Source organism: Taudactylus pleione, unplaced genomic scaffold, assembly GCF_031769625.1.
Source record: "Taudactylus pleione unplaced genomic scaffold, aTauple2 ptg000231l, whole genome shotgun sequence".
NCBI lineage: Eukaryota > Metazoa > Chordata > Amphibia > Anura > Myobatrachidae > Taudactylus > Taudactylus pleione.
This window is the reverse complement of record NW_028284633.1, coordinates 3,326,612-3,353,456: the sequence shown is the minus strand read 5'-3', so window position 1 is coordinate 3,353,456 and position 26,845 is coordinate 3,326,612. Positions and strand designations below refer to the sequence as shown.

General features: G+C 47.5%; 1 protein-coding gene across 1 annotated transcript in view; it reads right to left on the bottom strand.

Moving 5' to 3' along the window:
* LOC148516919 (rap1 GTPase-activating protein 1-like) overlaps window positions 1-26,845 on the bottom strand; it is a 286,202-nt gene that overhangs the window by 198,726 nt on the left and 60,631 nt on the right. The window contains exon 6 of the mRNA XM_088479397.1: window positions 5,008-5,105. Coding sequence (XP_088335523.1) covers window positions 5,008-5,105 — 98 coding nt within the window. The remainder of the gene's footprint in view (window positions 1-5,007; window positions 5,106-26,845) is intronic.

Sequence of the window (26,845 nt, the reverse complement as noted above, 5' to 3'; positions counted from 1 at the left end):
AGCAGATTCCTTTTAAAAATACTATTAGAGGATGTAACAAGCCTTCTAAAGAGGACAAGCAGTCAATCAGGTTCTAGCAATCATTTTACAGGATGTACTGTACTTACTAGATAAATGACAGCCAGCATCTAAGTAGTTACTATGGGCAACACCTCCACTTTTCCCCTAGAATGAGCGATTACACCGTATAAATGTGGGAAATCACCAGTGTGGGGAAACTGGTCTCAGAGCGTCTGGGAGAGGACCTTATATGTGTCCGTATGAGATTTGCTGCTCTAGGTCTCTTTTACATTCTTGCAAAGAAGATATTTTTGTCACCCCCTAATTTAATATTTAATATTCCCACATGCATGGTGCGAGGGCATCTTGTGACCACACCTGATGTTGCACTGCAATTACATATTTATATGAAATGGAATTGAATTACCGGCGGCTGCCTAACCCTAAGTCCCCTCGGGGGTGCCTGAACCTAACCCCCCCCGCACCCTAAACCTAACCCTCCCGGGGGGGTGCCTAAACCTAACCTCACCCCTCCCGCACCCTAAACCTAACCCTCCCAGGGGGGTGCCTAAGCCTAATCCTCCCCCCATTAGTGCCTAAACCTAACCCCACCCCTCCCGCACCCTAAACCTAACCCTCCCGGGGGGGTGCCTAAACCTAACCTCACCCCTCCCGCACCCTAAACCTAACCCTCCCAGGGGGGTGCCTAAGCCTAATCCTCCCCCCATTAGTGCCTAAACCTAACCCCACCCCTCCCGCACCCTAAACCTAACCCTCCCGGGGGGGTGCCAAATCCTAATCTTCCCCCAGTGGTGCCTAACCCCCCTTTCCCTTGAATAACCCTCCGCGGGGGGGTGCCTAACCATAAGTCCCACCGGGGGTGCCTAAACCTATCCTCCCCCCCACCATAACTATTAAGACACCCCAGATTTGCCTCATTCATGATGGCGTCTGTCAAGATTTCGCTGTCGGGATTAAGATAGGCGTCAAAATATTTTGATACCTATCTTAAGTCCCGTGTCGGGCTTGAACTGTCGGTATTTCGACCGGCAGCATCTCGTCCGGCGGTCTAATAACTACATCCCCATTTGTATGTATGGGACTGATTCATCATTCCTTAAAGTAGGCAAAAAGAATATTTTTCACATACTTTGAAAGAAATAAAGTAACAGATCTCATTATAAAGGTAAAGTAGGAGTTATCACTGATATCTTCATTGCTTAAACTCCAAACACTGCCACTGACCACCCACAGCTTTAGCGAGCAGCCAGGAGATGGTCCCGATGGTCCCGACCATTGTGACCATCGGGGCTTGTGACAAGACCCTTGTGGTAGGGTCTCGTCTGCCGCAAGCCCCAGTGAGCTTCCGGCTCTAATAGAGCTGGAAGCTCACCACTGACATCACTCGTGATGTCAGTGGGGCCACCCCCAAATGGCAGGCGTTCCTTCGGGAATGCCTCCATTTGGCAAGCCACCCCCCCGACCCGCCTACAAAACGGGGCGAGCTGTCAATCAATATCGACAGCCGTCCCGTCTTGTAGTGAGCCCAGGAGCGACGGAGCTGCTGTCACTTGCTGGGTTTCGCACATGCGCACGCCGGAGCCAGCTCCGGCATGCGCAGTGGGGACCATCGACACGCTTGCGAGCGCTGTGCGCTCGCGAGCGGGTCTGAATCAGACCCTTAGTTCAAGAGCTGTCACTCTTAGAAAGCCATGACTCAACTGCAACCCATCCTAACATAATCACTGATGTAAACCAAATAATTCTATGCATAAAGGCAGCATTATAAAACCCAGCCAATCCTACACATGAATTATTTAAGACTACAAATACAGAACATTATTAAATGAAGCTTAATATGACAAAAAGTCACAGTGTTTAATGAATAGATAACTGTGATAACAACCTGACATACAGAAATATAAATGCAAAAGGTTTCTTAAAATAATACAGAAATAACTCAGCAATGGTTATAGCACACTAACGTACATTTTTGTGTCATCTGCTGCCCTTTGGAGGCTAGATGGAATGGACAGTACATCAATAGAAACCTGAGCCCCAAGAACTGACAATTACTACATTCAATTCAGCACTTTTTTAACCCTTGTTCTTTTTCACTCTAAACCTCGTCCCAGTACCATCATGCCAGGAGGATTGCGGGAATTCTGATCTCTTTACAACTGTGTTATTGCCCTGTGTTCAGAATAGATCCAGTGCAGCATTTTATACATATTTCTTTTAGAACCTAGCAGAGGTACGACACTAAGAGCCTAAAGCGGGTATGTGCATCTTTTGGCGGTCTTCCGTCTGTGACTTTATGCTAATGCTGCTACAAGCCCTTCTGTACAGCCACGTGTCTGACTGTGCATGGACAGAACATCTTCAGATGCTGCAGTCATGCTTGGTGCATCTTTAGAGGCATTCATCTGTCTCACCATTGAAAGTTGCACCAGACCCATGCTAGGCGCAGATTGTCCATCAGAGTATGGTGATTATGCATCTGAGATCGCAACCCCTTCAGTGCCATGCCTGTGACACTCCCATAACACGCACATAGGCCCTGATTCAAAGCCGGACGCTCTGACAGAGCGCTCGCTCTGAATCAGGGTGTGTTTTTTATTTTAATAGAACAGCCTCCTGGCCGCTCGCATAGCTGTGGGTGACCACCCACAGCTATAGCGAGCGGCCATGATGAAGGTCGCGATGGTCAAGACCATCGTGACCATTGGGCTTGCGACAAGACCCTTGTGGTAGGGTCTCATGGCCGCAAGCCCCAGAGAGCTTTCGGCTCTAACAGAGCCAGAAGCTCTCCACTGACATCACTTGTGATGTCAGTGGGGCCGCCCCCAAACGACAGGCATTCTCATGGGAATGCCTCCGTTTAGGCAGCCACCCCCCCGCACCGCCCACCAAAGGGGGCGGTCTGTCACTCAACATCGACAGCTCGCCCCCTTTGGTGCGAGACCCGGAGCGACGGAGTGCCCGTCGCTATCCGGGTTTTGCGCATGCGCACCATCGACCCGGTTGCGAGCGCACAGCGCTCGCGACCGGGTCTGAATCAGGCCCATAGCACGGACCATCTCCGTGCATCCGCATAGCCACCTCCCTCTCATTTCCCAGTCACCGCCCAGAAACGCCCAAAACAATTCTAAGACTGAGAGTCTTAATCACTCAACTGTGTCCGACATCGGCAGAATCATCGCCTAAGTCCACTAAGCACTGTATCATTTTCTGCACACGTGTACCTGTATGGGAAACACATTTTAATGATTCCTCTACAAAATACAGTACATTATAACTTCCTTATGGACTGGTATCTAATAATTTATATACCATTTACCTAATTATCCTGATTAGGCCATGTTCATGACTAGTTTTATATAGCATATTGCATAATTGTTATCCCCATGAAATTGCAAGGATGTGTATTAGCTATCCCAGGCAGCTTGGAGCTTTTTCTTGCATGTGTGCACAAGAACTAACACTCATGTGCCCCTCATAGTATTATGTGCTACAGGCAGACCAGTATGGTCATACGTCTTTTAGTGTAAGATGAGCTGCCTGAAGATTGGCCTGTGCCAACCCCATAGGACTTGCCAGCTCCTCTCTGGGCATGTGAATACAGTCTCCTGTAGCTGTCACCCCCCCTTTCCATCACAAAATCATGAGAATAGGCTTCAATGTCCAGTGTTAGCGGGGATATGGTAAGGTTTGCCCATACAGTATCCATTGCATACCTAATAAAGCCATCACCTCAGGGCATCTTGTTGCAGCGCCCACCTCTGTGTGTACAGTCACTGAAGGAGCTCATCCGTTGAAGGCAAGGACTGCAGGGGAAGCTTTCTGTTGGATACACCCAGTCTCTGGCAGATATCACAGGGAAGACAGTAGAAGGACCCACCCTGTCAGATCCCTGGGTTAGGACGCTTCCTGGCCCGCTCAGTCCACAGTATCATAGATTGTGCACATATGGGGGGGGTTGAGAATGGACTCACATATACCGTGTATACTTACCCTCTATGACAGTATAAGGATAGCATAGGGATGTGACTGAACAGTGGTAGGATCACTGGGTTAGACTCTTTCTGGCCCACTCAATCTCCCAGTGTCTAGGCCATGGAGAGATTGGGGGCTCATGTACTGGAGGGGGGGTGGTGGGGGGCACATATGCATCCACCACTGTGTGCACTTACGCTCCATGACAGTGTAAGGATGGTACCTGTAACCTCCCCTCAGTCCACTACCATTGGCAGAGCTGGTATAGCAATGCAGTGGGCCAATGAGATGCGGTGCTGCCCTGCTATACCCGTCAGTGGTTGTGGGCAGAACATTGGGGGTTGCCACTGGCTTAGGCCCCTCCAACTGGCCCAAACCCGGGTAGGTAGTATCTGCTCCCCCCTCCCAGGTTCCCCTTTCCACATTATGGATTTGACATTAAGAATGTCAACGAATCATACCGAACAGAAAGTGATAAGGTACCAGCCAATCAGCTCCCAAATGTCATTTTTCAAACACAGCCTGTGAGATGACAGTTGGGAGCTAATTGGCTGGCACCTTAATACTTTCTTATCACTTTTCACTCTGTCTCCTAACACTGCTTAGTAAATAGACCCCTAAATGTTTTATAGCAAATGGGGAATGAGGCGAACATTTCATGAAAAAGTTTTGACAGTTTCCCTCATCTCTACATGTAATAGAGAAGTGAAGTTAGTTTATGTATAAACAGTGAGTTCTGATGTCATCACTTATATTATCAGTGAGTTCTGATGTCGTCTCTTATAATATCAGTGAGTTCTGATGTCATCACTTCAGGGAAGCTTGTGTATTATGTATCCCCCACAATACTGCTAGTCTGTGACTTGTAGTATTGATATAATTTACAGTAGAGAGTGCATTATCCCATATGTGATATATTCCGGCAATGGAAATGTCCTTAGATAAATAACATTAATTATCATTTAAAGAAAACAATGCAATGAAAGATGTGCGCTGGTCTGAGCGCCTCACCTGACTATCAGCCGCAGTCTCTCCGCTTTCTGTTCCAGCTTCGCGGACAAGATGACCGCTCCCAGTCGGGGGTCCTGTGCGCAGAAGTTGGAGTGCTCCTAGCAGAGGGGGCAGAGGTCAGTGCTTGGTCAGAAACAGACAATTTATAGCTTATGAGTCCAAAACTGAGATATATCTGTGAGCAAAAGTGACTAATAATTCAGGATTTTTTTTATTATTTCAGCAAGCCACTTCCTCCCGTGAAAACTACGGCCGCACATGATGTGGCAGAGTGACGAGACCAACTTATGATGTCAGTCCGGTCATGGCGGAGGAGCCAGGACTCACACAAGGCTCTCCGAGGAGTCGCCGTCGCTGCTAGTTAATTGTATAACTCCACAAACTGTCTAATTTATAATGGAAGATAATTCATGTAACATTTGTCCTATTGGCTGTAATCCGCAGACGCCTCACAGGACTATCAATAGCTCAGCTTCCCGGGACAGAAAGTCGTAGGCAGATTGCAGAAACCTCTACGTTATTATTCATCGTTAGTAAGTACGTATTGCTAGAAATTATGCCAAAATGATTTAAGATAAAACAGAATAATGGGGTTTATGTATCAATCAGTGAAAAGCGTGGAGAAGAGACCAGTGGAGTAGTTGCCCATAGCAACCAATCAGTTCCTTCCTACCTATTATTTTATAGACTGTATTTGATAAATGCTACTTCAAAGCTGATTGGTTGCTATGGGCAACTTCCCCACTAATCCGCTTCTCCCGGCTTCTCACTGCTTGATACATAAACCCCTCAGGAGAAGCCTTTTACCTTACTGTAAGTGACTCGGGAATGTGATTATATCGTGTTGCTATCATGAGAAGGGATGAGGAAACCATCGCAGGGCGAATCTGCTCGCTGTCAAATAACTATGATCATTTACTGCATGAATACAACCCAACATAAAACCTTTCAGGTGCATCACTACCAGGGCCTGATTAGGAGGTGGACGCAGGGCCGCTATGTGTGCCGTGGCCAATGGTTTTTGTACTGCGCATGCGTCCTAGTCGCGCAGTGCATGTACCGATTGCCAGGGGAGTAGCGAGGGTGGTTCCAGTGGAGCACGAGCTCCAGGCGCCAAATTGGACAGAGGGCGCCATCCAGGGTTCTGGAATTCATGGGGCGCTGCACAGTATGACGGCCGCCTGTTAGTTTTATCTTGGTTTGTTTGCTCTATATCCTAAGTAAGTGATGGATCCGAGATCCGTTTCTACATTTCAGGCTCCCTCAGGCTGCCCAGATAGCGTCCCCTCCGGCCCCCCCTCCTCTGTGATCATCTCCTGTCACCTCCCCTTTCCTGTCACATTGATTACATCCACTTCTAACCTCTTTAATTCCCTCCCCTATCTACCATGGCATCGGCTGTATACCCCTCCTCTCTCCTTTCTGATTGGCTTCTGTCACCTCCCCTCTCTGATCAACTCTTTGTCCCTCCCCTCTCCTTTCTTATTGGCTTCTGTGACTACCCATCTCCTTTCTGATTGGCTTCTGTCACCTCCCCTCTCTGATCAACTCTTTGTCCCTCCCCTCTCCTTTCTTATTGGCTTCTGTGACTACCCATCTCCTTTCTTATTGGCTTCTGTGACTACCCCTCTCCTTTCTTATTGGCTTCTGTGACTACCCATCTCCTTTCTTATTGGCTTCTGTCACCTCCCCTCTCTGATCAACTCTTTGTCCCTCCCCTCTCCTTTCTTATTGGCTTCTGTGACTACCCATCTCCTTTCTTATTGGCTTCTGTGACTACCCCTCTCCTTTCTTATTGGCTTCTGTCACCTCCCCTCTCTGATCGCCACTTTCCTCAACCCTCTCCTCATTGATCCCCTCCCTCCTTTTCTCCTCATTCTGTGCTTCAATGGACTTAAAAGTGACACATCTGAGGTAAAATCCGAAACATCAATTATATTGTATGAGATTACAAAAAGTCACAGCTTTGCTATATAAAGTAATGGATGTGTTCCCAGGCATGGCCACACAGTTTTATTTGAAAGGTCTTTAATAAATATTAGGAGACCTGAAATAATAATAATGGTGGTAGATAGAGCATGGTTAGTAGTACTCACATTAATATAGGTGCAATGTATATTTGCCCATTAGGAGCATAGCTGAGAATGGAGCTTCCCATAGGTGTCCCCACTCCAGTGATAGCTGCTTGGGGCAGTAATCGCAGTTATAAGCTGGGCACCCTGTGGAATCTCTCTCTAGCACATTATTCTCTCAGTTTAAATGATCAGAATATTATAATACAGTCTCCTCTATTGACTAATAATTCAAAGGAGATAAAAGTCAGATCCTAGGTGCTATACATAAATAAATCAGTGCCAAAGCAGCTACTCAATGTCAGATAGAGTATCACCGACGCATTCTATTCCCGCAATGGGACCTTTATGCCCAGCGCGATACTGCCACTGTTTGCCGTTTTTTTCTTCACTTCAGTATTCCTCCACAGGCTGGCCATACCCCACTGGCACAGATCAGTACAGGGAGGGGGCGCTATGACATGCACTTTCTCCGGGCGCCGTGGCTCCACGCTACTCCTCTGCCGATTGCCCGTGCACAGAGACGCAGCACAGAATCGGATGCAGGGTCTGAGAATTTTAGTGGGTGTTTCTGGGAGGTAACGAGGGTGGCGAAGCCGACGCAGGGTTTTCTCACCTTCTTCTCCTACGCTGGGAACCTTTAATCGCCTGATGCTACCTCTCTGGTATTGATACATGGTCCAGCAATTCTCAGCAAAATACTGTAATGAGCTGCTGCATTGGGCCCTATTTATCACAATCCGTATCCCAGATGCGGGTGTGATAAAATCGCCAGGATTCGCAATGCGATATTTGAATAAATCGCAAGGATGTATCCAATATTCCTTGCAGGGACAGTGCTTGCGAGAAAGCTCTGTCCCTGCGAATCCTCTTCGCACACTTTCTATAGTATAATTTGCAAAAAATATCCTAACAGTGTGACCGCATATGCGCCGCCGGCTCTCAGCACGTATGCAATTGGTAGGTGGAGGGATAAAGTGCTCTGTGTGTGATCTGTTAGTGAGGAGAAGGGCGGAGTGATACAGCTCTGTGTGATTTGTCCTGTCAGAGAAAGAGGAGCGGAATGATATAGAGCTCTGCTAGAGAAGAGTGGAGTAGGGATGGCCATCGTCCATCAATGTTTACAAAACCACAATGGTTAACAGACGATAACAGATAGTTTTGCCATCGATGGAGAAGAACCAATGGTTCTCCACAATCAATGGCAGAGAGCCCCCCAATGTTGTTTTTTTTAACTTAATGCCAGGACACAGGACCTCATTCAGAGTCGGTCATTGCGGCCACACGGTCGTAGGGGAAAGGGGCCGGATATGCAAATGAAGCAATCACAAGTTGCGGTCCTAAGATGAGATTGTTTGCTGAACGACCGAGGGTAAGAAGCGGCCGTAAGACTAAATCACGCCCCCTTCTCGATCACAACACACGTCATCTCCTGGGATATAAGAATTAATCGCGACCATCGAAGCTGGTCGTAGAGCTTAAGGTTGACCATACCCTCTCTTAAGCACTACGATCAAGTCAGTGTACAAACCTCCCATGTCACGTGTGCCATGACACTACTTTGTTAATTATGCACTCCCATTAAACGCTGTTCGCAGAATTAGGCACGCCTGCGTTCGGATCTCCACTCCCTCGTTTTCAAGCACCTTCCCGTTATCACCCACAAACGGTTAATTCTGTCACTCAAACTAACGACCTGGCTGTGTTCAAGGAGAGAGAAATTTCTGATTGCAACAGCTAGTTTGCGAACGCGCATTGCGAACTTTACGCATGCGCAGTTTAGCGAACATCGGCTGTGTACGACCATGCAGCCGCAACGACCGACTATGAATGAGGTCCACAGTGCCTGGCTCCGTCCCCTGATGCACCTGTGAAGCCCTGCACCTTGGTTTTGATTGGCCTGCAGCCCAGTATGTCATAGAGCAGAGGTGACCATTGGTGGTTAAAACCATTAATGGTTTCCCTTTAAATGGTTTTATACATCGATGATTACCCTATGGTACTATCGATGGTTACCAAACGATGACCATCCCTCGAGTGGAATGAATCAAACAGTGCTCAGTGTGTGATCTGTTAGTGAGAAGAGGGGCGGAGTGATACAGCTCTGTGTGATTTGTCCTGTAAGAGAAAGCGAGGCGGAGTGATACAGCTCTGTATGTGATCTGTTAGTGAGAAGAGGGGCGGAGTGATACAGCTCTGTGTGATTTGTCCTGTAAGAGAAAGCGAGGCGGAGTGATACAGCTCTGTATGTGATCTGTTAGTGAGAAGAGGGGCGGAGTGATACAGCTCTCTGTGATTTGTCCTGTAAGAGAAAGCGAGGCGGAGTGATACAGCTCTGTATGTGATCTGTTAGTGAGAAGAGGGGCGGAGTGATACAGATACAGCTCAGTGTGTGATCTGTTAGTAAGGAGAGGGGCGGAGTGATACAGCTCTCTGTGATTTGTCCTGTAAGAGAAAGCGAGGCGGAGTGATACAGCTCAGTGTGTGATCTGTTAGTAAGGAGAGGGGCAGAGTGATACAGCTCTGTGTGATTTGTCCTGTCAAAGAAAGCGAGGCGGAGTGATACAGCTCTGTATGTGATCTGTTAGTGAGAAGAGGGGCGGAGTGATACAGCTCTCTGTGATTTGTCCTGTAAGAGAAAGCGAGGCGGAGTGATACAGCTCAGTGTGTGATCTGTTAGTAAGGAGAGGGGCGGAGTGATACAGCTCTGTGTGATTTGTCCTGTAAGAGAATTCGAGGCGGAGTGATACAGCTCTGTATGTGATCTGTTAGTAAGGAGAGGGGCGGAGTGATACAGCTCTGTGTGATTTGTCATTGTGGAGAAAGAGGTGTGGAGTGATAGGCGCTCTGTGTGTGATCTGTTAGTAGGGATGGCCATCGGTGGGATTCTGTGCCATCAACGGTGGAGAACCACTGGATCTCCAGCTTTGATGGTAAAACCATCAGCCATCGGTGATTAACCATCAATTGTTGGTAATCATCAATTGTCGATGACTGTCCCTACCTGTTAGGCAAGAGAGGGATGGAGTGACACAGCTCCGAGAAAGAGGGGCCGATTGATACAGTGCTCTGTGTGTGATCTGTCAGTGAGGAGAGGGGCGGAGTGATACAGCTCTGTGTGATTTGTCCTGTAAGAGAAAGCGAGGCGGAGTGATACAGCTCTGTATGTGATCTGTTAGTGAGAAGAGGGGCGGAGTGATACAGCTCTCTGTGATTTGTCCTGTAAGAGAAAGCGAGGCGGAGTGATACAGCTCTGTATGTGATCTGTTAGTGAGAAGAGGGGCGGAGTGATACAGCTCTGTGTGATTTGTCCTGTAAGAGAAAGCGAGGCGGAGTGATACAGCTCTGTATGTGATCTGTTAGTGAGAAGAGGGGCGGAGTGATACAGCTCTCTGTGATTTGTCCTGTAAGAGAAAGCGAGGCGGAGTGATACAGCTCAGTGTGTGATCTGTTAGTGAGAAGAGGGGCGGAGTGATACAGCTCTCTGTGATTTGTCCTGTAAGAGAAAGCGAGGCGGAGTGATACAGCTCAGTGTGTGATCTGTTAGTAAGGAGAGGGGCGGAGTGATACAGCTCTCTGTGATTTGTCCTGTAAGAGAAAGCGAGGCGGAGTGATACAGCTCAGTGTGTGATCTGTTAGTGAGAAGAGGGGCGGAGTGATACAGCTCTGTGTGATTTGTCCTGTAAGAGAAAGCGAGGCGGAGTGATATAGCTCAGTGTGTGATCTGTTAGTAAGGAGAGGGGCGGAGTGATACAGCTCTCTGTGATTTGTCCTGTAAGAGAAAGCGAGGCGGAGTGATACAGCTCTGTATGTGATCTGTTAGTGAGAAGAGGGGCGGAGTGATACAGATACAGCTCAGTGTGTGATCTGTTAGTAAGGAGAGGGGCGGAGTGATACAGCTCTCTGTGATTTGTCCTGTAAGAGAAAGCGAGGCGGAGTGATACAGCTCAGTGTGTGATCTGTTAGTAAGGAGAGGGGCGGAGTGATACAGCTCTGTGTGATTTGTCCTGTCAAAGAAAGCGAGGCGGAGTGATACAGCTCTGTATGTGATCTGTTAGTGAGAAGAGGGGCGGAGTGATACAGCTCTGTGTGATTTGTCCTGTAAGAGAAAGCGAGGCGGAGTGATACAGCTCAGTGTGTGATCTGTTAGTAAGGAGAGGGGCGGAGTGATACAGCTCTGTGTGATTTGTCATCGTGGAGAAAGAGGTGTGGAGTGATAGGCGCTCTGTGTGTGATCTGTTAGTAGGGATGGCCATCGGTGGGATTCTGTGCCATCAACGGTGGAGAACCACTGGATCTCCAGCTTTGATGGTAAAACCATCAGCCATCGGTGATTAACCATCAATTGTTGGTAATCATCAATTGTCGATGACTGTCCCTACCTGTTAGGCAAGAGAGGGATGGAGTGACACAGCTCCGAGAAAGAGGGGCCGATTGATACAGTGCTCTGTGTGTGATCTGTCAGTGAGGAGAGGGGCGGAGTGATACAGCTCTCTGTGATTTGTCCTGTAAGAGAAAGCGAGGCGGAGTGATACAGCTCAGTGTGTGATCTGTTAGTAAGGAGAGGGGCGGAGTGATACAGCTCTGTGTGATTTGTCATCGTGGAGAAAGAGGTGTGGAGTGATAGGCGCTCTGTGTGTGATCTGTTAGTAGGGATGGCCATCGGTGGGATTCTGTGCCATCAACGGTGGAGAACCACTGGATCTCCAGCTTTGATGGTAAAACCATCAGCCATCGGTGATTAACCATCAATTGTTGGTAATCATCAAGGAGTGATACGGCTCTGTGTGATTTGTCCTGTGACTGTCAGAGAATGAGGGGCGGAGTGATACAGTGTTCTGTGTGTGATGTTAGGCCGGCTACACACTTGCACGATATTGGCCCGATTTGTCCAAATTAGAACAACGAATCGGGTATATCGTGCAGTGTGTATACCCGAATTGCACCCTCCCGCAGTCACATGTGATAGCGTGTGATTGGCCGGTTTGCATAGCCAATCACACAATATCACATGCAACGCTGTACATATTAATGAAGGACAGAACAGTGATCGTTCCATCGTTCATTTAGGGGTCTATTTACTAAGGTGTGTGAGGAGATAAAGTGAACGGTGATAAGGTACCAGCCAATCAGCTCCTAACTGACATGTCACAGGCTGTGTTTGAAAAATGGCAGTTAGGAGCTGATTGGCTGGTACCTTATCACCGTTCACTTTATCTCCGCACACACCTTAGTAAATAGACCCCCTTAGGGCTCTATTTACTACAATCCGCATTTGTAATGCAGATTGTAGTGTGATATTACCGACTGAATTCGCATTGCGAATTCAGGCAATATCACAGGGATTTACTGCAAATCCCTTGCAGGGAGAGAGCCGCCGCTGCAACCCCCCGGCACTAAGCCCCACCCCCCGCGATCGCGGACCCCCCCCGCGACCCCCCCCCTCCCTTAATTACACTTACCTGCATGATCCGGCCTCCAGTAATGTCTTCCATGTCCTCCGGTCAGATGATATCCCATACTGCACTGGGACCCGATCACCTGATGACCGGGCCGCAGTGCAGCATGGGAGACCAGCTGACCGGAGGGGAGACATCACCGGAGCGCCGACCACCAGTCCCTGGAGTCAGGTAAGTTAATTTTTTTTTTACTATTTTTTTCTGCAGTGATCAGCTTGCGGTCTGTTTAGACCACACAGCTGATCACTGGGACCGGCTCTCGGCTCTTCTCTGCCTTTTAGAGCAGAGCAGGTGTCATTATTATCACAGGGCCTCCCTAGGTATTTTTTTCACAATTTAATTTTAGTAACTACCAGGCAGATAACATTTCCCATTACAATTATGGGAAATGCGATCTGATTACTAAAAATAAATGATACTTAGGGGTAGGAGTAGAAATTTACAAATTCTACTCCAATTGCCCTTTAGTAACTATAGGTGATACTAAAATAATGTGAAAAGGGTGTGAAAACACAAAACCCCCTTTTTGCACTTTATTTTAGTAAAAATAATGTTAATAAATAGAGCCCTTAATCTTTTAAGTGTGTAGTTTCACCTACTGATGGTCAGTCCTGCTCTAGTAGTCACTGGGCAACGGGCCAATCAGATTTTGGGGCGGGGCGGCATTTGTAGCACCTGGGGTAGGAGCTATGCTCCATGTCCCGACACCAACAACTTTGTGTGCTTCGAGTGATTAGGGTGTGCCATCAACCATCAATAGTTTTACAACCATTGATGGTCTGTGGCCGCAGACAAGAGTTTTTGCTACCAATGCTGCAACATCCATGGCGGTGCCCGATGTTAGGAAAACATCTTGGGGAAGGGGAGGCTGCACAGTATTTAGTTTTGCACATACACAATAATCAAACGTCAATGGTTATCGATGGTAGAGCGATCAACGGCCATCAGTAGGAGAGATACAGGACCTCATTCAGAGTCGGTCGCAAGCGCTGATGCGCTCGTAACCGACTCGATGGTTAGTCCTGCGCACATGCAGCGGCCGCACTGCGCCATGCGCAAGCCCCGGAGCGACAGAGAAACTCTGTCGCTCCGGAGCTCGTTACCAAAGGGGCGGCTGTTGATGTTGATCGACAGCTCGCCCCGTTTGGTAGGCGGGCCTGGGGGGTGGTTTGCAAAACGGAGGCATTCCTTAAGGAACGCCTACCGTTTTGTGGGCGGCCGCAGTGACATCATCAGTGATGTCAGTGGGGAGTTTCCTGCTCAAACAGAGCAGGAAGCTCCCTGGGGCTTACGAGTGCCGAGACCCAACCTTAGAGTCTCGTCGTAAGCCCCGATGGTCGCGATGGACCATCAACCTGGTCGGTCGTTAAGCTGTGGGTGGTAATAACCCACACTTAACTAACGACCAGGAGGCCGCACTTCAAAAATGAAGCGGCCGCCCTCTGAATGAGGTCCACAGTGCTCTGTGTATGATCTTTTAGGGTTATATTTATCACAATTAGGGGTGAGCGGGTTCGGATTTCTGAAATCCGAACCCCCCCGAGCCCCCCCGATCCGAGTCCGATCCGAGTCAGGCTCGACTTTTCCCGCCTGACTCGGATCTGAAATCGAGGCAAAACGTCATCATCCCGCCTTCCGAGTCTCGCGGGTTTTGGATCCTATATAAGGTACCCGCGTCGGCGCCATTTTCTCACTCGGCTGTGGACAGTGAAGAGGGAGGGTGGGAGTTAGGGCTGTGTAGTGTAGTGTAGTGTAGTGTAGTGCTGCTGTTGTCCACTACTTCAAAGTCCATAGGGGCTGGCTGTGTTGTGCTGTGCTGCTGTTGTTAATAGGGGCTGTGTCCACTACTTCAAAGTCCATAGGGGCTGGCTGGACTGTGTTGTGCAGTCAGTTCTCCATAGGGGCTGTGTCCACTCCAAAGTCCTGTGCAGTGTCCCAGTCCTAAAGGAGTGCTGTAGTGTTGTCCAGGGGGTGCTCTGTCCATCAGGGGTGCTCCCCCCAAGTGCTAAAAAAATAATATATTTTCTGTGTTTGTGAATTGTGTGCGCAGTAGCCGCACGTGCATCAACAAAGTAGTGCCAAGCGTGCGCCTGTGTCATAAGTAAAGGGCCGGCTGGCTTGACCGTTAAAGGGTGCTGTAACCCCCGAAAGTACACTCCAGTCCAAACCAAAAAAAAATTATTTTCTGTGTTTGTGAATTGTGTGCGCAGTAGCCGCACGTGCATCAACAAAGTAGTGCCAAGCGTGCGCCTGTGTCATAAGTAAAGGGCCGGCTGGCTTGACCGTTAAGGGTGCTGTAACCCCCGAAAGTACACTCCAGTCCAAACCAAAAAAAAAATTATTTTCTGTGTTTGTGAATTGTGTGCGCAGTAGCCGCACGTGCATCAACAAAGTAGTGCCAAGCGTGCGCCTGTGTCATAAGTAAAGGGCCGGCTGGCTTGACCGTTAAGGGTGCTGTAACCCCCGAAAGTACACTCCAGTCCAAACCAAAAAAAAAATTATTTTCTGTGTTTGTGAATTGTGTGCGCAGTAGCCGCACGTGCATCAACAAAGTAGTGCCAAGCGTGCGCCTGTGTCATAAGTAAAGGGCCGGCTGGCTTGACCGTTAAGGGTGCTGTAACCCCCGAAAGTACACTCCAGTCCAAACCAAAAAAAAAATTATTTTCTGTGTTTGTGAATTGTGTGCGCAGTAGCCGCACGTGCATCATCAAAGTAGTGCCAAGCGTGCACCTGTGTCATAAGTAAAGGGCCGGCTGGCTTGACCGTTAAGGGTGCTGTAACCCCCGAAAGTACACTCCAGTCCAAACCAAAAAAAAAATTATTTTCTGTGTTTGTGAATTGTGTGCGCAGTAGCCGCACGTGCATCAACAAAGTAGTGCCAAGCGTGCGCCTGTGTCATAAGTAAAGGGCCGGCTGGCTTGACCGTTAAAGGGTGCTGTAACCCCCAAAGTACACTCCAGTCCAAACCAAAAAAAAATTATTTTCTGTGTTTGTGAATTGTGTGCGCAGTAGCCGCACGTGCATCAACAAAGTAGTGCCAAGCGTGCGCCTGTGTCATAAGTAAAGGGCCGGCTGGCTTGACCGTTAAAGGGTGCTGTAACCCCCGAAAGTACACTCCAGTCCAAACCAAAAAAAATTTTTTTTCTGTGTTTGTGAATTGTGTGCGCAGTAGCCGCACGTGCATCAACAAAGTAGTGCCAAGCGTGCGCCTGTGTCATAAGTAAAGGGCCAGCTGGCTTGACCGTTAAAGGGTGCTGTAACCCCCAAAGTACACTCCAGTCCAAACCAAAAAAAAAATTATTTTCTGTGTTTGTGAATTGTGTGCGCAGTAGCCGCACGTGCATCAACAAAGTAGTGCCAAGCGTGCGCCTGTGTCATAAGTAAAGGGCCGGCTGGCTTGACCGTTAAAGGGTGCTGTAACCCCCGAAAGTACACTCCAGTCCAAACCAAAAAAAAATTATTTTCTGTGTTTGTGAATTGTGTGCGCAGTAGCCGCACGTGCATCAACAAAGTAGTGCCAAGAGTGCGCCTGTGTCATAAGTAAAGGGCCGGCTGGCTTGACCGTTAAAGGGTGCTGTAACCCACAAAGTACACTCCAGTCCAAACCAAAAAAAAAATTATTTTCTGTGTTTGTGAATTGTGTGCGCAGTAGCCGCACGTGCATCAACAAAGTAGTGCCAAGCGTGCGCCTGTGTCATAAGTAAAGGGCCGGCTGGCTTGACCGTTAAGGGTGCTGTAACCCCCGAAAGTACACTCCAGTCCAAACCAAAAAAAAATTATTTTCTGTGTTTGTGAATTGTGTGCGCAGTAGCCGCACGTGCATCAACAAAGTAGTGCCAAGAGTGCGCCTGTGTCATAAGTAAAGGGCCGGCTGGCTTGACCGTTAAAGGGTGCTGTAACCCACAAAGTACACTCCAGTCCAAACCAAAAAAAAAATTATTTTCTGTGTTTAGCCGCACGTATATATCAAATCGATATAACATAAATGGAGGACCAAACTTTCTCCGATAAAAATAAAATAGAGAAAGATCAAGAACCACTTCCTCCTAGTGCTGAAGCTGCTGCCACTAGTCATGACATAGACGATAACATGCCATCAACGTCGTCTGCCAAGGCCGATGCCCAATGTCATAGTAGAGGGCACATACAATCCCAAATGGCAAAGTTCAGGAAAATGACCTTGAAAAAGACATTTAAATCAGCTGAAGAGAAACGTAAACTTGCCAATATGCCATTTACGACACGGAGTGGCAAGGAACGGCTAAGGTCGATCCCTAGTATGTTCATGACTAGTGGTTCAGCTTCACATGACGATGGAAGCCCTCCTCCCACTAAAAAAATCAAAAGAGTTAAGCTGGCAAAAGCACAGCGAAGAACTGTGCTTTCTAAGAAGATATCACAAATCCCCAAGGAGAGTCCAAGTGTGGTGGTGGTTGCGATGCCTGACCTTCCCAGCACTGGACGGGAAGAGGTGGCTCTTTCCACCATTTGCACGCCCCCTGCAAGTGCTGAAAGGAGCACCCACAGTCCACTTGCTGATATGCAAATTGAAGATGTCACTGTTGAAGTACAACAGGATGAGGATACTGGTGTAGCTGGCGCTGAGGAGGAAGTTGGCGAGGAGGATTCTGATGGTGATGTGGTTTGTTTAAATCAGGCTCCGGGGGAGACAGTTGTCCGTGGGATGAAAAAGCCCATCACGGTCATGCCTGGGCAGAAGACCAAACATTCCACCTCTTTGGTCTGGCAATATTTCTATCCAAATCCGGACAACAACTGTCTTGCCATATGTACCATATGTAAAGGTGAAATAAGTAGGGGTAGGGACGTCAACCACCTAGGAACATCCTCCCTTATACGGCACCTGCAGCGCGTTCATAAAAAGTTACTGTCAAGTTCAGAAACTTTGGCTAAGACCGTAAGCAGTCCAGGGACACCTAAATCCCGTTGTCCTGTTGTATCCAAGCGCCTGCAAACCACACCGTCAACTCCCTCCTCGTCAATTTCCTCCTTAGTCAGGATCGGAAGTAGTCCTGCAGGCCATGTCACTGGCATGACTGACTCTCCTATCCGGGATTCCTCTGGAGGATCCTGCATTGCTACGCCTACTGCTGCCGCTGCTGCTGTTGCTGCTGCTGGGAGTCGTTCATCATCCCAGAGAGGAAGTAGGAACACCACTACTTTTACTAAACAATTGACCCTCCAACAGTCCTTAGCGAGGAGGATGAAGTACGACAGCAGTCATCCTGAAGCAAAACGTATAACTGAGGCCTTGACTGCTATGTTGGTGTTAGACGTGCGTCCGGTATCCGCCATTAGTGCAGTGGGATTTAGACAATTGATGGAGGTAGTGTGTCCCCGGTTCCAAATCCCGTCTAGATTCCACTTCACTAGGCAGGCGATACCGAGACTGTACAGAAACGTCAGAAAAAGTGTCCTCAGTGTCCTGAAAAATGCCATTGTACACAATGTCCACTTAACCACGGACATGTGGACAAGTGGAACAGGGCAGACTAAGGACTATATGACTGTGACAGCCCACTGGGTAGATGTATCACCTTACGCAGCAACAGCAGCAGCGTCACCAGTAGCAGCATCTCAGAAACGCCAGCTCGTTACAAGGCAGGCTACGCTGTGTATCACTGGTTTCAGTAAGAGGCACACCGCCGACAACCTCTTAGAGAAACTGAGGGAAATCATCGCCCAGTGGCTTACCCCACTTAGACTCTCCTGGGGATTTGTGATATCTGACAACGCCACCAATATTGTGCGGGCATTACATCTGGGCAAATTCCAGCACGTCCCATGTTTTGCTCACACAATAAACTTGGTGGTGCAGAATTTTCTGAAAAGCGACAGGGGCGTGCAGGAGACACTTTGGGTGGCCCGAAAAATTTCTGGCCACTTTCGCCATTCAGCGACTGCGTGCCGAAGACTGGAGCGCCAGCAAACACTCTTGAACCTGCCCCGCCATCACCTGAAGCAAGAGGTTGTGACGCGGTGGAACTCAACCCTCTATATGCTTCAGAGGATGGAGGAGCAGCAAAAGGCCATACAAGCCTATACATCCACCTATGACATAGGCAAAGGAGGGGGTATGCACCTGACTCAAGCGCAGTGGAGAATGATTTCCGTGTTGTGCAAGGTTCTCCAGCCCTTCGAACTTGCCACACGTGAAGTCAGTTCAGACACAGCCAGCTTGAGTCAGGTCATTCCCCTCATCAGGCTTTTGCAGAAGCAGCTGGAGAAAGTGAAGGAGGAGCTAAGACGGAGCGATTCCGCTCGGCATGTGGGACTTGTGGATGAAGCCCTTCATTCGCTTTGCCAGGATTCCAGGGTGGTCAATCTGTTGAAATCAGACCACTACATTTTGGCCACCGTGCTTGATCCTAGGTTTAAAGCCTATGTGGTGTCTCTCTTTCCAGCCGACACAAGCCTGCAGAGGTGCAAAGACCTGCTGGTGAACACACTGTCAGCTGAAGCGGAACGTGACACGTCAACGGCTCCTTCTTCATTTTCTCCCGCAACTGGGGCTGCCAGGAAAAAACTTAGGTATCCTAAGCAACCCGCTGGCGGTGATGCAGGGCAGGCAGGACCAAGTTTGGACATCTGGTCCGGACTGAAGGACCTGGCAACAATTTCTGACATGTCTACTGTCACTGCATATGATACTGTCACCATTGACAGAATGGTGGAGGATTACATCGGTGACAGCATCCAAGTAGGCATGTCAGACAGTCCATACCTGTACTGGCAGGAAAAAGAGGCAATTTGGAGGCCCCTGTACAAGCTGGCTCTATTTTACCTGAGTTGCCCCCCCTCCAGTGTGTACTCCGAAAGAGTGTTTAGTGCAGCCGGGAACCTTGTCAGCGAAAGGCGTAGGAGGTTGCTTCCACAGAATGTGGAGAAGATGATGTTCATCAAAATGAATTATCAGCTCTTCCAGGGAGACCAGCCTCCAGAAGGTACAGAGGGACCTGTGGTGGTGGATTCAAGTGGGGACGAGTTAATACTTTGTGAGGATGAGGATGTACACACTGAAGAGGGTGAGGAATCGGTGGATGAGGAGGATGAGGATGACATCTTGCCTCCGTAGAGCCAGTTTGTGCAGGGACACATTAATTGCCAGCTTGTTTTGTGGGGGCCCAAACGAACCAATCATTTCAGCCACAGTTGTGTGGCAGACCCTGGCGCTGAAATGATTGATTTGTTAAAGTGTGCATGTCCTGTTTATACAACATAAGGGTGGGTGGGAGGGCCCAAGGACAATTCCATCTTGCACTTCTTTTTTTTCTTTGCATTATGTACAGTTTGGGGCCTAGTTTTTCTAACTGCCATCCTGTCTGCCACTGCAGTGTCACTCCTAGATGGGTCACGTGTTTGTGCCGCCCACTCGTGTCGCTTAGCATAGTCATCCAGCTACCTCGGTGCAACCTTTTGGACATGAAAACACTATTGTGAGGTGTGAGGTGTTCAGAATAGACTGGAAATGAGTGGAAATTAAGGTTATTGAGGTTAATAATAGCATAGGAGCAGAGAAACCAACAAATTCTGTGATTTTAGCTGTTTTATGCTTTTTAAAAAAAAAATACAGATCCAAAACACAAAACCCAGAACCCAAAACACGGAAGGGTGGTTTTGGCAAAACCAATCCAGATCCAAAACACGAAGAAAGATCCAGATCCAAAACCAAAACACAAAACACGAAAAGTGGCCGGTGCACACCCCTAATCACAATCTGCATTTTTAATGCAGATGTGATAATTTTTGCCCAAATTTGCAATGTGAAAATTAATAGTTTCACGCAAATTTACGTAGTTTCTCTTGCCGAGCCCATCCAGGCAGAGAGCTAGAAGCAGTGTTATAGGGTAACACTATCATAACTGCTTCCTAGTTTGTGTCCCTGGCAGCCAATGCCATCGTCCAGCACATGCATCACCAGGGGCTCCTTTTCCCAAAAAATGTGCAAATTAGTAGCCATTAGTATACTATAGGGTAATGCCATCTGGAGATGGCGTTACCTATCGGGGCCAAGCTCCAGAATCCTTTCCATTCCGCAGCTTATTACAACCGGCAGCACAGCAGCTGGGGGCTGCATTTGAGGACAAGAATGGAGGCACTGCGGCAGATATAGGAGAGATATGCTGCGATCCTTCCATAGTGCATCTGGGGGATATTTAATATTTGCGGGTTCCTTAGTGAGGAGAGGGACAGAGCAATACAGCCCTGTGATTTGTTCTGACAGAGAAAGTGGGGTGCAGTGATACAGTGCTCTGTGTGTGATTTGTTCTGACAGAGAAAGTGGGGTGCAGTGATACAGTGCTCTGTGTGTGATTTGTTCTGACAGAGAAAGTGGGGTGCAGTGATACTGTGCTCTGTGTGTGATTTGTTCTGACAGAGAAAGTGGGGCACAGTGATACAGTGCTCTGTGTGTGAGTTGCTAAGATAGAAACACACTAAACGAAATATTGGACGATTTGTAATTTTTTCATTTTTAGGCGAATAGGAACAGTGCATCGTCCAGTGTGTAGGCACAATTGCGCGCTCCAGTGCGTCGTTCATCACACCTTCAGATACGCCTGTAGTGCAGGCAGTTATCAAGATCCGGTGGCCGACACCTTACCTCTGGATGTGGCGGGGGAATGATATATTGTGTGGTCATACACCAGATCATACAGTGTATATGGAACGCCCAATATATCGGCCGTTGTATCTGCCATCACTGGGTACACACATCTTCTAGTGTGTACCCAGCTTTAGTGAGGCGAGGAACATGCCAACCCAAATTATGATTTTATTTGGTTGTAGGTACCTCTCTTGTCACATCTGTACTGTTGGCATAGATGTATCTTACCATAACCATATTATACACTCAGACCTCCCAACATGACCCATTCCAGGAGGGACCAAATGCTCTGCTCCTGGACTTCCCTCCTAATTTATGATTACCGTCACCTGTGTTGACTTAGGGTGTGATTCAGCAAGGAACGCACGGATGCAGATGCACGCACCCGGCCGCTGCGAGAATATGCTAATGAATGTATACGCACAGCAATCGCAGCAGAATAAGCAGATGCCCAGCACTACATAATATCACCTACTTCCCTTTACTTGTGTCCTCTATACCTGGCAAGACAGCAAAAACATCGAGAACCAACAGACCCATATGCACAATAGTGGTTGACCTGACCCTCCCGCAGACATAGCGAGACTTCCTGTGTGCAACTAGACCTCAGGCTGCGTCTGCCGCAGCAAGGGCTTAATTATACACGCCCCTGAAACATCGTCCAAATGCACAGGCACACCTGCGTTTACCCGACCTCTCCCCCGTCACCACCCACAGACGCCACTTCCTGTCAATCACTTGTCCCTGGGTCTGCGGACATACTCCATCGCACTGGCCGGTTCGCACACTGCGATGTATATGCATGTGTACACCGAAACAATTGACCAATTGAGTGCATCTGCATCCATGCGTTCCTTTCTGAATCAGGCCCAATTTGGTCGGGAGCCTCCCGAATATCGGGTGCTGCTCCCGACCCCCCAGAAAGGCAGGCAAGCCTGCCGCCTGCCCCCCCGTCTACCACTAGAAACCCCTGCAGCGGTGGGGCCCGATGACGTGATTCGCGCCATTGTGGCTCTGCCCCCTGCTTCACAATGCCTTCATTTTCGGCATTGTGAAGAGGGGACGGGACCACGATGACGTGATCGTGCGATCATGCCCCTGGCTTCGCCCCAAAACAGAGTCATAGCCAGGCCATGCCCCCCCGCTGTATGCTGGCATTCAGCTCCCTCCTGGAAGGAGGGAGCTGAATGTCGGCAAGTATGAAGTTATGGCAATCATAAATGAAGAGGGAAACCCAGGAGCAGAGGGCTTTGTCCATCCTGGAAAGGGTCATGTTGGGAGGTATGTACACAGCAATCACTAAACAGTCAATAGAAAACTGACGCCAGACATTACTATTGGCCTGAGGAGACTCAAACAACTGCAGAAGGGTGAATCTGGAGACTTACTGGCCTTCAAGTATTTGCTATTAGCCTCCTTCCTATATCCGCCAGATGCTAGAAGAAGCTACTGTATTATAATATTCCTGTAACAGGAAGCCTGTATATACAGCACTGCTCATACCTTGCCTAGGAAGTGCTCTCTGTAGTATAATATTCCTATTACGGGAAGCCTGTATATACAGCACATCTCATACCTTGCCTAGGAAGTGCTGTCTGTAGTATAATATTCCTATTACGGGAAGCCTGTATATACGGCACATCTCATACCTTGCCTAGGAAGTGCTTCCTGTAGCGTAATAATCCTATTACGGGAAGCCTGTATATACAGCACATCTCATACCTTGCCTAGGAAGTGCACCCTGTAGTATAATATTCCTATTACGGGAAGCCTGTATATACAGCACATCTCATACCTTGCCTAGGAAGTGCACCCTGTAGTATAATATTCCTATTACGGGAAGCCTGTATATACAGCACATCTCATACCTTGCCTAGGAAGTGCTCTCTGTAGTATAATATTCCAATTACGGGAAGCCTGTATATACGGCACTGCTCATACCTTGCCTAGGAAGTGCTCTCTGTAGTATAATATTCCTATTACGGGAAGCCTGTATATACAGCACCTCTCATACCTTGCCTAGGAAGTGCTCCCTGTAGTATAATATTCCTATTAGGGGAAGCCTGTATATACGGCACATCTCATACCATGCCTAGGAAGTGCTCCCTGTAGTATAATATTCCTATTACAGGAAGCCTGTATATACAGCACCTCTCATACCTTGCCTAGGAAGTGCTCCCTGTAGTATAATATTCCTATTAGGGGAAGCCTGTATATACGGCACATCTCATACCATGCCTAGGAAGTGCTCCCTGTAGTATAATATTCCTATTACGGGAAGCCTGTATATACGGCACATCTCATACCTTGCCTAGGAAGTGCTCCCTGTAGTATAATATTCCTATTACGGGAAGCCTGTATATACGGCACTTCTCATACCTTGCCTAGGAAGTGCTCTCTGTAGTATAATATTCCTATTACAGGAAGCCTGTATATACAGCACTTCTCATACCTTGCCTAGGAAGTGCTCTCTGTAGTATAATATTCCTATTACGGGAAGCCTGTATATACAGCACATCTCATTACGTGCCTATGAAGTGCTCTCTGTAGTATAATATTCCAATTACGGGAAGCCTGTATATACGGCACTGCTCATACCTTGCCTAGGAAGTGCTCTCTGTAGTATAATATTCCTATTACGGGAAGCCTGTATATACAGCACCTCTCATACCTTGCCTAGGAAGTGCTCCCTGTAGTATAATATTCCTATTAGGGGAAGCCTGTATATACGGCACATCTCATACCTTGCCTAGGAAGTGCTCCCTGTAGTATAATATTCCTATTACGGGAAGCCTGTATATACGGCACATCTCATACCTTGCCTAGGAAGTGCTCCCTGTAGTATAATATTCCTATTACGGGAAGCCTGTATATACGGCACTTCTCATACCTTGCCTAGGAAGTGCTCTCTGTAGTATAATATTCCTATTACAGGAAGCCTGTATATACGGCACTTCTCATACCTTGCCTAGGAAGTGCTCCCTGTAGTATAATATTCCTATTACGGGAAGCCTGTATATACGGCACATCTCATACCTTGCCTAGGAAGTGCTCTCTGTAGTATAATATTCCTATTACAGGAAGCCTGTATATACAGCACATCTCATACCTTGCCTAGGAAGTGCTCTCTGTAGTATAATATGCCTATTACGGGAAGCCTGTATATACAGCACATCTCATACCTTGCCTAGGAAGTGCTCTCTGTAGTATAATATTCCTATTACACGAAGCCTGTATATACAGCACATCTCATACCTTGCCTAGGAAGTGCTCTCTGTAGTATAATATGCCTATTACGGGAAGCCTGTATATACAGCACATCTCATACCTTGCCTAGGAAGTGCTCTCTGTAGTATAATATTCCTATTACGGGAAGCCTGTATATACAGCACCTCTCATACCTTGCCTAGGAAGTGCTCTCTGTAGTATAATATTCCTATTACGGGAAGCCTGTATATACAGCACATCTCATACCTTGCCTAGGAAGTGCTCTCTGTAGTATAATATGCCTATTACGGGAAGCCTGTATATACAGCACATCTCATACCTTGCCTAGGAAGTGCTCTCTGTAGTATAATATTCCTATTACGGGAAGCCTGTATATACAGCACATCTCATACCTTGCTTAGGAAGTGCTCTCTGTAGTATAATATTCCTATTACGGGAAGCCTGTATATACAGCACATCTCATACCTTGCCTAGGAAGTGCTCTCTGTAGTATAATATTCCTATTACAGAAAGCCTGTATATACAGCACATCTCATACCTTGCCTAGGAAGTGCTCAGTGTAGTATAATATTCCTATTACAGGAAGCCTGTATATACAGCACTTCTCATACCTTGCCTAGGAAGTGCTCAGTGTAGTATAATATTCCTATTACAGGAAGCCTGTATATACAGCACATCTCATACCTTGCCTAGGAAGTGCTCTCTGTAGTATAATATTCCTATTACGGGAAGCCTGTATATACAGCACATCTCATACCTTGCCTAGGAAGTGCTCTCTGTAGTATAATATTCCTATTACGGGAAGCCTGTATATACAGCACATCTCATACCTTGCCTAGGAAGTGCTCTCTGTAGTATAATATTCCTGTTACGGGAAGCCTGTATATACAGCACTTCTCATACCTTGCCTAGGAAGTGCTCTCTGTAGTATAATATTCCTATTACGGGAAGCCTGTATATACAGCACTTCTCATACCTTGCCTAGGAAGTGCTCTCTGTAGTATAATATGCCTATTACGGGAAGCCTGTATATACAGCACATCTCATACCTTGCCTAGGAAGTGCTCTCTGTAGTATAATATTCCTATTACGGGAAGCCTGTATATACAGCACATCTCATACCTTGCCTAGGAAGTGCTCTCTGTAGTATAATATTCCTATTACGGGAAGCCTGTATATACAGCACATCTCATACCTTGCCTAGGATGTGCTCTCTGTAGTATAATATGCCTATTACGGGAAGCCTGTATATACAGCACATCTCATACCTTGCCTAGGAAGTGCTCTCTGTAGTATAATATTCCTATTACGGGAAGCCTGTATATACAGCACATCTCATACCTTGCCTAGGAAGTGCTCTCTGTAGTATAATATTCCTATTACAGAAAGCCTGTATATACAGCACATCTCATACCTTGCCTAGGAAGTGCTCTCTGTAGAATAATATTCCTGTAACACGAAGCCTGTATATACAGCACATCTCATACCTTGCCTAGGAAGTGCTCTCTGTAGTATAATATTCCTATTACAGGAAGCCTGTATATACAGCACATCTCATACCTTGCCTAGGAAGTGCTCTCTGTAGTATAATATTCCTATTACGGGAAGCCTGTATATACAGCACATCTCATACCTTGCCTAGGAAGTGCTCTCTGTAGCATAATATTCCTGTTACGGGAAGCCTGTATATACAGCACATCGCATACCTTGCCTAGGAAGTGCTCTCTGTAGTATAATATTCCTATTACGGGAAGCCTGTATATACAGCACTTCTCATACCTTGCCTAGGAAGTGCTCTCTGTAGTATAATATTCCTATTACGGGAAGCCTGTATATACAGTACTTCTCATACCTTGCCTAGGAAGTGCTCTCTGTAGTATAATATTCCTATTACGGGAAGCCTGTATATACAGCACTTCTCATACCTTGCCTAGGAAGTGCTCTCTGTATATAATATTCCTATTACAGGAAGCCTGTATATACAGCACTTCTCATACCTTGCCTAGGAAGTGCTTCCTGTAGTATAATATTCCTATTACAGGAAGCCTGTATATACAGCACATCTCATACCTTGCCTAGGAAGTGCTCTCTGTAGTATAATATTCCTATTACGAGAAGCCTGTATATACGGCACTTCTCATACCTTGCCTAGGAAGTGCTCTCTGTAGTATAATATTCCTATTACAGGAAGCCTGTATATACAGCACATCTCATACCTTGCCTAGGAAGTGCTCCCTGTAGTATAATATTCCTATTACGGGAAGCCTGTATATACAGCACCTCTCATACCTTGCCTAGGAAGCGCTCTCTGTATTATAATATTCCTATTACGGGAAGCCTGTATATATAGCACTGCTCATACCTTGCCTAGGAAGCGCTCTCTGTATTATAATATTCCTGTAACAGGAAGCCTGTATATACAGCACTGCTCATACCTTGCCTAGGAAGTGCTC